The sequence below is a fragment of the Portunus trituberculatus genome, chromosome 48, assembly GCF_017591435.1.
Source record: "Portunus trituberculatus isolate SZX2019 chromosome 48, ASM1759143v1, whole genome shotgun sequence".
NCBI classification, from domain to species: domain Eukaryota; kingdom Metazoa; phylum Arthropoda; class Malacostraca; order Decapoda; family Portunidae; genus Portunus; species Portunus trituberculatus.
In genome coordinates this window covers 10,491,635-10,507,225 of record NC_059302.1, presented here as the reverse complement: position 1 = coordinate 10,507,225, position 15,591 = coordinate 10,491,635, and the positions used below count along the sequence as shown (strand labels likewise).

Below are 15,591 nucleotides of genomic sequence, written 5' to 3'. Positions count from 1 at the left end.
TTAAGCAGGATCTCTTGTTTCTGAAACCATGTTGTGAATCCTTCATGATCTTATTTTCTTCTAAAAATTTGACAATCTTATCTCTGATTATCGTTTCCATCAGCTTGCACACTACTGAAGTAAGGCTGATTGGTCTGTAATTAGCTGGGAGTGATTTATTTCCTTTCTTGAAAATGGGCGTGACATTTGCTAGCTTCCACTCCTGGGGACTTTCCTGCTTGTAAAGTTTTATTGAATATAATCGTGAGTGGTTTCACGAGCTCATTTTTCGCTTCTTTGAGAAGCCTGGGTGATATCTTGTCTGGTCCAGGCGTTTTGTTTACGTTCATGCTGTTCATGACTGTGAGGATTTCATTTTCTGTAACTATGAAGTCAGGCAGTGTTTTGCCTTGTGCCTGAGGCTCTGGCATGGGCAGACTATTTTGGACATCTTCAGTCGTGAAGACTGTTGAGAAGAATCTATTTAGGACGTTTGCCATTTCAACTTCGTTATCTATTTGGTTTCCGTTTTCTGTTATGAGTGGACCAATTGTTGAGGCTAAGACTCTTTTGGATTTTACATAACTGTGAAATTCCTTTGGGTTGGTTTTACAGGAGTTTGCGATCTGAGCTTCTACAGATTTTTTGCTGCTTTTTATCAACTTTTTTGCTTTTCTACGCAATCTGTCATGCTCTAATTTATCATTATTATGCTGTGTTAATTTGTATTTGTTGTATGCTTCTTTCTTTGCTAGAAGACAGCTTTTAATTTCATTATTCCACCATTTCGGTTTGGTGTTTAGTATTTTCCTTCTGTTTCTTAGTGGTATACACATCTTAGCTGTATCATTTATCTTTTCAGCAAACACCTCCCATGTCTTATCTACATCTGGTGTTTCCAGCAGTATATTCCAGTCAATGGATGCAAGCTGCATACGGAGTCTTGTGTAGTTTGCACGCCGATAGTCTGGCACTTTTTCTTTACTTTCATTCACTTTTCCTTTGTCAAAATTTATGGTGAATTTTAAGGTGCGATGATCGCTGGAACTGAATTCTGGTCCAATTTCCACATTTTCAATAGTATTCTCATCATTTGTTAGAACGATATCAAGGATATTGTTACCTCTTGTCGGATGCCTGATGTGTTGGTGGAGAGAGCTTTCAAGTAGGTTATTGTATAGCTGCTGGCCTGCATGAGCAATCAGTGGTTCACCCCACCTTGTGACTGGAAGGTTAAGTCTCCCATAATAATGCAATTGTTTACTTTGCAAATGTCCGCGATTTGTTCATACACTTTTTTGTCTGTGGTGGATGACTTGGACTGGAGGACGATAGACGAGACCTAATGTTATTTTTCGTGATTTATTTTCTATATGAATGAAATTGACATCTATGTTTGCCATGGTTGAAGAGTACTTTTAACGTAAAACATTACACCGCCCCCTGTACGGTGAGATCTCTCACTACTAAAAAGGTTATAGTCATCAAGTGAATATTCTGCGAGGTAATCTCAGTGCACTGAATTAAATCCAAGTTTCTGTGATGCCTATGATGTCATAGTTTTCTTGATATATAAGAGCTTGGAGCTCATTAAATTTATTTCGTAGACTATGGGCATTGAAATATCAAGCTCTGATCTTGCCTGAATCTGAAGATGAACTTACGATGCTGAAGTTCCTTCTGCCAATTGCACGTTTTTTGATCTGTGGACAAACTTTATCATGGATTAGTCTCCCCATCCTGGCTGCTCCCACTGCATTTAGGACTTTAGGTGGAGACCGTCTCTGTGAAATAATTTGTGTTCGTTATAAAAGTCATTCCACATGTTTAGAAACTCAATGTTTTCCTGTTGGCAAAGAGTCTTCAATCTGTTATTAGTGCTGAAAGCAAAGTTATAGAAACGTGCGTCAGTGTTGATCTTCAGGAGAATACCTGAAATTATAATATTTCTTGATCATCTCCTTTATTTCTCCATCAGTTCTTCTGAGCAGGAGCGGTGGACGTCACTTGTACCTGCATGGATGACAAAGTGTATCGTTAGTGGCGTCGTTAGTCACGTCCTCAACACAGTCCGTGATGTCACACATTGTGGCTCCTGGGAGGCAGTACCATCACCTACGAGACAGCATCACGTCCACAGAACTCTTCCAGCTGACCATGGACAATGGAATTTCCCACAAGTCTGGTCTCCTGTGCTTCATCCACTTGTTCACTGAGAATAGAGAAGTGATTGTAAGTTGTTAGGGAAGAGGTGGGTGCGTCGCATGTCTTGCCTTGCTCCATTTCTGACTGGTATGAAGGCAGGATCCGAAGAGAGGGATGAGCGAGAGTCAGGTGTGGGTGGGGCTACGGAGGTGTGTGGCAGACTGTCTGTCGTGGTGCTCCTTCCAATATTCGCTGTGACGAATTCCTGTAGGGTGTCAAATCTAATTTTCAGTTCAGTATACCTGTTGTTCCCTTCTGCTACTGGTTCTTCCAGACGTGTTCAGGTATCCTGCAGTGAATCAAAGTTACCTTTTAGTTCAGCAAACCTTCCGTTTCCCTCTGCCACAGCTTCCTCTAGATGAGAATGGGAGTCACACAGTCTGCAGACAGGTCTGGAAAAGTAGTCCTTGTAGTACTGCCTGGCAAACCTTCCATTGCAGTTCCTGCAAGATTTTAGATCTGAAGGCATTATTAACACGTAGCTTAAATCAAAACGAAAACGACAGTTGGAGAGGCTGGAATGAAGATAATTATGGAATTAGTGGCTGTGGCTGATGGGTATTGCAGGTCTTAATCTGGTCCCTTGAAGGGCAGTCCGCACAGGTGTGGTTATTTCCTTGGGAATACTAGCCGTGTACTCACAGGGAAGCCTGTCAATCTAAACAGCACGGAAACAAAACACAATAAAAGCACAAAAACAAAGAAAAAAAGCACACAAAAAAGGCACACTTGCCCTGCAACAGGACAATAAGAAATAGAATTAACTATCCCAAGCTAAAGGTACAAAAATACTACCAGAAACAAGCACACAAGTGTAAAGGCAGAAACCTATGTACTGACAAAACAAGAAGTGTTACACTGTGTTAGCATCAAGATGTTTTGTGTAATATGTATTAACTCTAAGCTGTTACAGGAAAGGTAACGGGTTAAACAAAGCAAAAGTAAAAAACTTAGCACGTGGCTGCTGATACTGCTAGGTAGGACAGTCCCGGAAGGTCAGGTCACATGTCTGCGCAGGACAAAAGCGTGGGCCAGATGGAGGAGGAGGAGGAGTTATTAAAGTTATCTTTAGCCTTGAATAATAAGAGGAAAAGGAATTGGGTGTATCCAGCAAATATGAAACAACTGGAATGTGGTAAATTATCATCTTATTTAAGAGCTAGAAATGGATTTCAGACTGACTCCAGCTCAGTTCTATGAAGTTCTATCATTTAATGAACAAGATATCAAGAAGCAAGGCACCAACTACAGGACATCCATCAATTCACAGTAAAGGACAGTGAGTGAGCGAGTGAGAGTTGAAGAGTCAGAACGGTGTGGTCAAAAAGAGGTATGCCTCTGGAGATGAAAGCACATAGGCGGGAGTCCTAAGGGGCATGAGCCATCGATGCTATGGCCAGAAAAATTGCCTGCCTGGCGATCTTGGAATCTGTGTGCATGGTGTGGCTGGCATCTGTCCCAAAGTTTCACATCCAGAGTGAACACTCCTATTGGAAATACACTGAGAAGATTTTAAGCCACGCAGCTTTGCTCCTCATGCGTCAGGTGCACTGTCTCTGGTGTGAAACAGCTTTTAAGAGGGTCAATGGGGTGATGCTCAAGAATTCTTTGAGACCTGACAATAATTATGTAGAATACAGCCCTAGGTATTATCCATGTGCACTGCCAATATGCTGTATCCTTCAACTTAGTCAGCTGAATGCAATCCTCCAGGCTTGGCATGTACTGTATAGTACAGTTCAGTTCAATAAATATGTTCACTTAACAAAATTTTTACATTACACGATCTCTTCAGGAACGTGTCCCTTGCATAATATGAGAAATCCCCTGTATGTAGAAACTCAACTTTTCAGTGAATTATAGTCACGCATTTACAAATATAACTAAAAAAAATGTACAAAAGCCTCTTAATCTGGTACATCAAAACAAATCAAATAAAATAAATAAAGATATTTCTTACCTCTCTAAATCTGCAAGTTTTGCAGCAGTGTCAAGTTTTTCCTGTAGAACTCTTCTTAAGGATTCTTTGGCAGTGGTTTCATATTGACACTTTTCGTCCAGAAGCCTCCGCATCTCCTCCCTCACACTGTCCTCTGGGTAATTCTGAAGGAAAAGATAGCATTTAGAAGTCCATGACAGGCAGGGAATACTCTGTTGGTCAGAGCAGAAGGCGCGAAAAGGACCACGACTTCCACTCTGATAAAATTTCATTCATTCCTTCTTAACTCTTAAACATATGGCGGGATTTGCTGTATGTCGCTACCTGACAAATCTGCAGCTCTAGTAGTCAAAGTAGATGATACGTTTCCTTAGTCAACGTTCGCCTGTGGCTCATGTGCTTGAATTTGAATTTTCTTTCACTCCCTCATGGCCCCTTTTTGTGGATGCCTGAGTTTACCATTCTGCCCTGTTACTACCTATTATGGGACCAAGGAAACTAATTAGTAAGGCCCAAATCTAACCTCAGTTATTTGTGCCTTAGTGAGGGAAAATAAGTCAACTCAAGAAATTGCCGCGAACACTGGCATAGCTCTCAGAACTGTTTAACGTTGGACCAAAATTAATTGTGAGAGAGGAAGAGACACTTCGCCACCATCTTACAAGCTTGAAGGGCGTAAGCGAAGTGTGAGCCAGAGAACTCTGAACATTATTTGAAGACAGCTTGAGGCCAACCCTTGCATACACAGCAAGGAACTTAAGGCCAAGAACCCTGCTTTGCTGGCTGAAGTACTTCAAGTGAAAGGAATGTACGGAGATATGTGAAACGTGACTTGGGATACCGCAGTTGCCGTACAGTTTCAAAACCTTGCCTCACACATGGTCACCTAAACAGTAGGCCTGCATTTGTGTTTCAGCACAAAGATTGTATCTTAGATAAGTGGTGTAGGGTACTTTGGTTAGACGAGGCAAGCTTTCAGGTTACAGACAACCAAAGAAACTGTGTACTACAGACGCGGTAGTAACCATTATGATCCACGCTACACAACACACACAGTAAAACACCCAGATTCTTTGATGGTGTGGGGCTGTTTTTCTTACTATGGTCTTGGAAAATTAGTGTTTTTGCCAAAGAATGCTCTTATGAACCAAAATAACTACTTTGAGCTAATTCTGGACGAGTTAAAAGAGTGTATGGAAAAGTGCAATGCTGATACCTTCATACAAGATGGTGCACCGTGCCATACGGCAAAGTTAATTATTGACTGGTTTGATTTCTACAATCTCAGCCTTTTAAAACCTTGGCCTGCAAATTTGCCAGACCTTAACCCTATAAAAAATATCTGGGCATACATAAAACTGAAGCTAAAGGAGAGAGATACCTCCTCTCACCCACACCTCCGAGCCACTATTCAGGACATATGGGACAATATTGATGCTCAGTATCTCCACCACCTGGTGAATCACTTCCCAAGAGACTCAAAAAGGTCAAGAAGGCACGAGGGCACCCTATCAATTACTAGTTTAGGTGAATACCCTCATTGAAATATTTCTGTGTCATTAATCTCCTTCACAGGATGTCACAGGTACCGCACCTTCCGCTCTGACCAGCAGTGTATACTATGAGCAAGACCACAAAGTTGGAAAATATTTAAAAGTGGCCAATTTAATTCCCAATTCTTGAAATAGCTAATGTCATAGATAGGTGAAATAGAAATACGTGGAGAGTTCTTGAGTTTCTCGGTAAAATGGATAAAAGAACAGAAGAAACAATTGAAATTTTGCATTGGTGAAGTGTTCATAGTAAGAATGAGTGGAGAGTTGGAAGAAGCCTATGCTTAAATTTAAGTGAAGAAATGCATATAAACAAGGAGAGGCATTGCATTACCTTGGCATACGTAGTGAGTTGAGCTTCCAGGGTCTCTAACCGCTGCAGTAGCCGGTCCTCATCAATCATGGCCTTCCAGCTGTGAGTGGCGGCTTCCTGTTGGTCAAACCGAACACCACTCAGTATACACCACTAGCCATACCATACACCACTAATACTCACCTTAATACAGTGTTTAGTACTGAGCATATTACACAGCTGTACTATAAGAGTGGTTTCGAACCTTTTCAAAGTTTATGCACCCATTCAGGAAGTTTAGAAAAAATTATGTATCACACAAGATCTTAAGATTACCAAAAATATTTTGTTTCTTTCTAGTTTTGAGAGTAAAAAATATACTAATAAAAACATAAAATTATTCTAACATCAAAAATAGCTACTCAGTCCTAAATGATTTTTATACTAATTGGGAGAAAAAAAAAAAAAAAAAAAAAAAAAAAAAAAAGCTACATCTCCATCGCTAAGGTCCAAGTTGCAATACAGTGTTTACTATACCATAAAATATATGTGTAATAGTTTAATCTCAGTTTTAATTAACTTCTAAATGACAAAACTTTCTTCTTCATAAAATATATGTGTAATAGTTTAATCTCAGTTTTAATTAACTTCTAAATGACAAAACTTTCTTCTTCAAACATCTTTTAATACTGTGCATTCTTAACCACAATGGCTATTTCATGTACTCTAATGTACTGTATATCATTATTTTCAGGTACCCTTTGAAAAAATTCATGCACCCTGGGTGACCGTCATTGAGCTACAAGTTTATATATACAGTGGAGACTCATTACTCGAACGTCTAATTACTTAAACGCAAAAGTTTGATTTAATACTTGAAAATATACTTGATAGTCAAACGTCCACACACATGGTTGTACACAAAGGCTCCCTGGCCTCTCCCTTTCCTCTGTCCATCAGTTGTGACTTGTGCTGCTGTGGTCATCAGGATAACATTCTCTTGCATTCTATCTGTAGTTTTTCATTTATAAACTTACATTAACATCAAAGGCTTATTAGTGGTGAAAATATCTGGTAATCAAACGGCTTTGGTCGTATACAAAACTATGTCATATCCCTTCTCACAGCCGCCACTGAACTGCTCTGGTACTGTATTACTGGTAATACCGGTGTACTGGAAGCTGGTGCGCATCCCTAGTCCTGCCGCAGTGTTGAAAAAACCACATTCTTCTGCATTGTCAGTAGTTTTTCATTTTGAAACTTACAATGGCACAACAGATGCTTCCTAGTGATGAAAATAAGGAATCTGGTGAGAGTGCAAGTGTTAGCGAGCCACAGCACTCCAGAAATCACACCCGGAGAAAAAATTAAAAAGACATTTTCATGGATGGTGACTGGTCCTCCTGCGACCTCCCTCCTCCTCCACATCCTTCTCCCCTCCTCTTCTAAGTTATCCATCACCAGCCTTCACTTATGGTATGTACAAATCAAAATAGTCAAAAATGAAATTTTTATAAACTTAAGGTTTGCTTAGATTAGAAATAATTATTGGCATCAGTAGTTGAACTTTTTAATACTCAAACAGCCATTTGGAATGAATTAAGTTTGAGTATTGAGTCTCCACTGTATACAGGCAACCCCCGCTTAACGAACGTTCACACAACGAAATTTTGCTACAACGAACGTTTCCTTTTACTACCATCTGCTCATAAAACAAACACCAAACTTGCTTTAACAAAATTTTATCCAGGTAATTTTTACCAAGTTTGAAAGCCCCGCCGTATCACGCAAGCTGACAGGCTTTTGAATACATGTGCACCTCTCATGGACAACACGCGCACCATTCACTCCCCTACCCTTCCCCACTCTTAGTTAAAAACAAAAACAGGGTCCAGCCCCAGCTTGTCCTCTCACACTCAACATGTCACCAAAACGCCTTGCAATCAGCCCTGCAATGTCGCCTAGCGTTGCTACGAAGAAAAGGAAGTCTCTTACTCTTGAAGTGAAGCTGGATATTATTCACAGACATGAGAGGTGAGAAAACAAATAGCATTGCTTGCCACCATGGCTTGACTCCATCTACTGTCTCTACTAATTTCAAGTCAGCAGACTCTATTAAGAAGGCTGGTGAGACCATATCTTCCTTGCAAGCTAAAAGAACCACCTGAACTTGTGACTCTGCAACAGATAAAATGGAAAGCCTTGTGGAAATATGATAGATAAGTTTTGTATGCGGTACAATGATGCGCCTTTTGTTTACATTCCACAGGTTGCCAGCTAGCGTCTTCCCCGCTCCACTCTCCCTCCCTTCATGAGATCAACATTATAAAGTTACTTACATACATATATTAGTGTACATTATAATGACTTAGTCTTAAATTAAACTGCTTAAATGTTTAACTTCATAATTTTTGCTTTCATTAAACTTTGTACTGTACTATGATGCACTCTCGCTTAGTTTACTCTCAATGGAAGTTCAGGTCAAGGGTCAAACTTGTTATAATTGGTTTGCTTAACGAAAATTCGCACAACGAACTTTTTTTTGGGAACGTAACCCGTTCGTTAAGCGGGGGTTGTCTATACAGGCACCTCCCTTTTAACACGTGTTCTGTTACCCCGATTTCGATCTTATATGACTTAAAATTTATTAATATATAGTCTGTTAACACGAAATGTTCGATGTTACGCGAGTTTGGTTGAATATCCCGCCGCCAGAGCGTAGGAGAAGCGCTCTGACTGACTCCTGCGCTCCCACTCTGCCTGTTGTCCATAGTGTGAAGCTAGCCCTCACAGCATAAATAAATACAAATATGGTAAGAATATGTTTTATTTGTGTTTCTGTAACCTTCAAATGTATTACTAGTGTGTTTGTTTAGGAATTTTAGTAAAAAAAACTTGAAAACAGACGGACTTTCCCAAGGTCCAGGAACGTAACCCCAACTATTACCATTATTTCTTATGGAGAAATTATGTTCTGTTACCTCGATTTCTGTTAACACTACATCTCCAGGAACATAACCCTCGTGTTAACAGGGAGGTGACTGTATATATATATATATATAAATATATATACAGGTAATCCCCGTTTAACGAAGGTTCACACAATGAAATTTTGCTACAATGAAGGTTTCATTTTACTACCATCTGCTCATTTAACGAAGACCAAACTCGCTTTCACGAAGTTTTATCCAGGTAATTTTTTCCAAATTTGAAAGCCCTATCGTATCATGCAAGCTGACAGGCTCTTGAATACATCAGGAGCTGCTGGTACTAAGGCCTGCTTCAGGAGAAATCCTGAGACACCTGTAAAATAAAGATCAAAATCAAGCCTCTTGTGGACAACACAGGCACTGCCGATACAAAGACCTGACTCAGAAGAAATTCTGCGTCACCTGTAGCATCAAGATCAAGATCATGCGCACCACTCACTCCCAGTCAAAACATAACAGCGTCACCAGCAGCTCATCTTCCCTAGTTCAACTTCATACTTAGTATCAGCAGCTCCTGATGTATTCAAAAGCCTGTCAGCTTGAATGATACGATGGGGCTTTCAAATTTGGAAACCAAAACGCCCTGCAATGTGGCCTACCATTCCTAAGAAGACCAGGAAGTGTCTTACTCTCGAAGTGAAGCTGGGTATTATTCACAGACATGAGAGAGGCCAGAAAACTAATAACTTTGCTGGCCACCATCTAGACTCCATCTACTGTCTACTATTTTCAAGTCAGCAGACTCTATTAAGAAGGCTGGTGAGACCGTATCTTCCTTGAAAGCTAAAAGAACCACCTGAACTCGTGACTCTACAATGGATAAAATGGAAAGCCTTGTGGAAATGTGGTACATAAGTTTTGTATGCGGTACCATGATGCGCACTTTGTTTACATTCCACAGATTGCCGGTTAGTGTCTTTCCCGTTTCACTCTCCCTCCCTTCATAAAGTTAAGATCATCAACATTATAAAGTTACGTACATACATACATTAGTGTACATTATAATGACTTAAATTAAACTACCTAAATGTTTAACTTCATAATTTTTACTTTCATTAAACCTTTTACTGTACTATGATGCATTCTTGCTTTGCTTACTCTCAATGGAAGTTCAAATCAGAGGTTAAACTTGTTATAATTGGTTCGCTTAACGAAGTGTTTTTTAGGAACGTAACCCCTTCGTTAAACGGGGTTGCCTGTGTATATATATATATATATATATATATATATATATATATATATATATATATATATATATATATATATATATATATATATACATACATACATACATACATATATACAGTGGTAATTCAACACATGATTTTAATTCGTTCCGTAACAATCGTCGTACATGTATATAAAAAAAAATCGTACATCCAATCAATTTTTCCCATAGAAATTAATGGAAATAGAATTAATTCGTTCTTGTGATATGAATTTACCCAACCCTCAAAAAAAGTTAACATGCTTTAAATACCAACCAAATATAGATTTAATATAAGATAAATATAATGTTTATTGTATGCATGATATAAATTAACTATGTTGCTCAAAATAACTTTTTTCTTTTTTTTATCTATACCATGTGGGCTTTTCACGGGAATTTATGGGCTAAAGGGGATACTTTTTGGGGTACCTCCTATCTCAAAGCCCACCCACTAGGGAACCATTGCCCTGAGTGAGGAAGCCCAACCTACACTTGGACTGTGGACAGGATTTGAACCCGTGCGCTTGGAGACCCCTCGGATCCCAAAGCATGCATGGTTCCACTGTACCACGGCGGCCACATAAACTTTACCTGCAAAACTCAGGACACGTTGATAGATGTTCATCATGGAAGACTGAGGCACGTCGATAGACGTTTAGACTTTTTACAGCTATATTTTGGCTATTTTCTTCCCGGTTTCTTTGCTTGTCAGCTGGGAACACTCATCAGGAGTAAACATATGCTCTACATCAGTGTTCTTCAACCTTTTCTAAGATCATGCACCCTTCCGGGAGCTCTTGAAAAATTCATGTACCCTAGCGCCGTCGACAAAAAAAAAAAAAAAAAAAAAAAAAAAAAAAATCAGTTTTTTTATTTTTAAGACCGAAAATATATAAATAAAAGTATTAGGTCTCTATTTTAAATATAAAAAATAGCTACTTGGTCCTAAACAATTATATAGGTGGTAACTGTATAATAAAACAATATAATTATATGTGTATACCTTTTGTATTTCTATTTTTAAATGTACAAATAATGTGATTTTTCAAATGGTTTGAAAAAAAAATACAAATGGAATATCACATTGTATACACACAAGTTATAAAACAGCAAATTAAAAAGGTTTTATATTCAGTGGCTGGGTTGCTGCTGCATTGTTCCAACAATCTTTTCAAAGCGAGGTTTTATTTCACTTTCCAGTGCCCCCCTCATCAGAGAATCCACATCTTGTAACTGGTTTCGCTTTTTTGTTTTAATATCCACCAGATTAGAGAAGCCTTTCTCTGCCAGATATGTTGTTGGCATCCGCACTAGATAAGTCATGGCCGTGTTTCCTTCCATCCACCTATCATTATTTACTACTCACCAATATACGAGCGATTTTGAGTGGTTAAGTCGGGAGTCAACTTGACTGTGCGTCCGAAGGAACGTGAAGGTAGAATGAGGGTAGCACTGTACTGAGTGTATACCTCTACTACCAGCGCCAGTGACACGTCTAATACCAGTACACCGCCGCAGGCCCGCAAGCTGCAATGTTGCCAACCCGTGAGGCGCGAATTGTGTCACAAAACCCGTCGTGAAAAGTACCTATACCAAATTCCTCATACTTTTCCCCACACTTTGGGGCAGTATCTGCCTATCTGGGGAATGGCTCTTTATACTGTGTATAGTAACTATAGTTAATACTGAGTGTAATATACTAATATAATACACATATTTTTAATACTATAATCTCAATTTAAATTAATTTCTTACATTACACTTACAATTTTCTTCCTAAAACACCTTTTCGTAGTGTGCATTCTTGTACACACTAGCCTTGTCATGTACCCCTCCATGTACCCCATTATTTCCATGTACCCTTTGAAAAAAATCATGCACCCTGGGGTGCACCATGCACCCAGGTTGACTATCACTGAGATAGAATACATGGCGATTGAAAGATAAATAAAAACAGTTTATTTCTTTTGTGCAGTACTTTACTTTTTTTATAATGATTATTTTCATGTATTTTCATTTCTGTAGGGGTGACTTTTGACGTGCTGGAACGCATTTCCTATTATTACATGTTATAATGGGTTCGGTATATAGTAAATTCGATATGCGGTAAGGTTTTCAGGAACGCATATGTACCGTATAACGAGGACTTACTGTATATATATATATATATATATATATATATATATATATATATATATATATATATATATATATATATATATATATATATATATACACACACATTTTATATACACATTTACATTTACATATATATATATATATATATATATATATATATATATATATATATATATATATATATATATATATATATATATCTCATCTCTGTATCTTGTCCTATTTTTCCAATCCCTCCGCAGGATCCCCAAAGCGAAGGTGCCTCTGGCGTTTGCCTCTGCCAGTTGGGGGACCTGAGGAGGTATTATGCTGATTTTCCTGGAATGATTATTGCTTCCGTGTCAGAGACCCATCTCTTTGTGCTGAACGCATAACAGAGGTGTTAGTATCTGGCATGGAGGCGTACATTCCTCATTCTTTTCTCAACCTAAACCTTCTAAACCTTGGTTTAACTCAGCCTGTTCTCGTGCTATACATGATAGAGAGGTTGCCCACAAAAGGTACTTGAGCCTTCCATCTCCTGAATCTCATGCACTTTATATCTCTGCCGGAATCATGCCAAGTCTGTTCTTCAACTTGCCAAACACTCTTTCATAAATAGGAAATGTCAAAATCTTTCAAACTCAAACTCTCCTCGTGACTTCTGGCATCTAGCCAAAAACATCTCAAATAACTTCACTTCTTCATCTTTCCTCCTTTATTTCATCCTGATGGCACCACTGCCATCTCTTCTGTCTCTAAAGCTGAACTCTTTTCTCAAACCTTTGCTCACAACTCCACCTTGGACGATTCTGGGCTTGTCCTCCCTCTCCTCCTCCCTCTGACTATTTCATGTCTACAATCAAAATTCTTCGTAATGATGTTTTCCATGCCCTTGCTGGCCTAAACCCTCGGAAGGCTTATGGACCTGATGGGGTCCCTCCTATTGTTCTCAAAAACTGTGCTTCTGTGCTTGCACCTTGCCTGGCCAAACTCTTCCAACTTTGTCTATCGACTTCTACCTTTCCTTCCTGCTGGAAGTTCGCCTACATTCAGCCTGTTCCTAAAAGGGTGACCGTTCTAACCCCTCAAACTACCGTCCTATAGCTTTAATCTCTTGCTTGTCTAAAGTTTTGAATCTATCCTGAATAGGAAGATTCTCAAACATCTGTCACTTCACAATCTTCTGTCTGATCGCCAGTATGGCTTCCGTCAAGGTCGCTCTACTGGTGATCTTCTGGCTTTCCTTACTGAGTCTTGGTCATCCTCTTTTAGAGATTTCGGTGAAACTTTTGCTGTTGCGTTAGACATATCAAAAGCTTTTGATAGAGTCTGGCATAAAGCTTTGATTTCAAAACTGCCCTCCTACGGCTTCTATCCTTCTCTCTGCAACTTTATCTCAAGTTTCCTTTCCGACCGCTCTATTGCTGCTGTGGTAGACGGCTACTGTTCTTCTCCTAAACCTATTAATAGTGGTGTTCCTCAGGGTTCTGTCCTGTCACCCACTCTCTTTCTATTATTCATTAATGACCTTCTTAACCAAACTTCTTGCCCTATCCACTCCTACGCTGATGATACCACCCTACATCTTTCCACGTTCTTTCAGAGACGTCCAACCCTTCAGGAAATCAACAGATCACGCGGGACGCCACGGAACGCCTGACTTCCGATCTTTCTAAGATTTCCGATTGGGGCAGAGAAAATCTAGTAGTTTTCAATGCCTCAAAACTCAATTCCTCCATCTATCAACTCGACACAACCTTCCAGACAACTATCCCCTCTTCTTCAATGACACTCAACTGTCTCCCTCTTCCACAATGAATATCCTCGGTCTGTCCTTTGCTCATAATCTTAACTGGAAACTTCACATCTCATCTCTTGCTAAAACAGCTTCTATGAAATTAGGTGTTCTGAGGCGTCTCCGACAGTTTTTCTCGCCCCTCCAACTGCTTACTCTGTATAAGGGCCTTATCCGTCCCTGTATGGAGTACTCTTTGCATGTTTGGGGGGGTTCACACAGCTTTGCTTGATAGGGTGGAATCAAAAGCTCTTCGTCTCATCAACTCCCCTCCTCTGACTAACTGTCTTCAGTCTCTTTCTCACCGCCGAAATGTTGCATCCCTTTCTATATTTTATCGCTATTTTCATGGTAACTGTTCTACTGATCTTGCTAACTGCATGCCTCCCCTCCTGCGGCCACGCTGCACAAGGCTTTCTTCTTCCTCTCATCCCTATTCTGTCCAACTCTCTAATGCAAGAGTTAACCAGTACACTCAATCATTCATCTCTTTCACTGGTAAACTCTGGAACTCCCTCCCTGCATCTGTATTTCCGAATTCCTACAAGTTGTCTTCTTTTAAGAGGGAGGTATTGAGGCATTTGTTCCCCTAATTCTGGCTGACGGTTTTGGCACTTTTTGAACTCTTTGGAGAGCCAGCGCTCAAATGGGCCTTTTTCTAACTTTCTTTTTTTTTTTGCCCTTGGCTGGCCCTCTTCCCTACGTAAAAATTATATATATATATATATATATATATATATATATATATATATATATATATATATATATATATATATACAGTAAGTCCTCGTTATATGGTAGTTCTTTATCCGGTAAATTCAGTTATGGTATTTGGAAATTACTACCTCAATTCGATATACAGTACAAAAAATTCACAGATACGGTATCTGCTCATGTCATCCTAGAGGCCCTGCACTGGGGAACGGGTAATGACATCATCCACGCCACACCTTCCCGCCACTCAAGGTACTGACTTTAACTTGACCACCCTAGGAGCCTGTTATCTCTTCCCCTCCCCCCCTTTCTTTTATATCTGCATTACGTATTACTTACATGCATTACTAATTAGATGAATAATGGAATATTAATTATTATTAATTATTGTAAGTACAAATATATTCATAATAATTATGGCAAACACTCAAAGCCTACTACCAGCGGCGAACCATGCAGCAACTGTAAAAGGGCACAGATGCGCCTGGCAAGCCCACTATCAGAGAATGGGGAAAGTCATATAACATCAAGCACACCTTAGATAACATCAAGTCATCTTGGGACGAAGTGAAGATGTCTACCATGAACTTTGCGTGGAATAAAGCATGGCCAGAATGTGCGCATGACTTCCCAGGCTTTGCTGAAGACGACATCGGTACGATGAGAAATGACATAGTAAATCTGTGCCATAGGGCTGGCTTCGATGAAGTTGATGATGATGATGATCAAGATCTTTTGGAAATCCATGTTGAACCTCTCTCAAATGATGAACTTATAGAGCTAGACAAGGCAT

General features: G+C 39.5%; 1 protein-coding gene across 3 annotated transcripts in view; it reads right to left on the bottom strand.

Moving 5' to 3' along the window:
- The window catches only part of LOC123498396 (sarcolemmal membrane-associated protein-like), a 123,560-nt gene that overhangs the window by 44,427 nt on the left and 63,542 nt on the right, over nt 1-15,591 (bottom strand). For all 3 annotated transcript variants that reach the window (XM_045245503.1, XM_045245502.1, XM_045245504.1), the window contains exons 7-8: nt 6,011-6,106; nt 4,145-4,287 (exon numbers count right to left, since the gene is read on the bottom strand). In XM_045245503.1, coding sequence (XP_045101438.1) covers nt 4,145-4,287; nt 6,011-6,106 — 239 coding nt within the window. The remainder of the gene's footprint in view (nt 1-4,144; nt 4,288-6,010; nt 6,107-15,591) is intronic.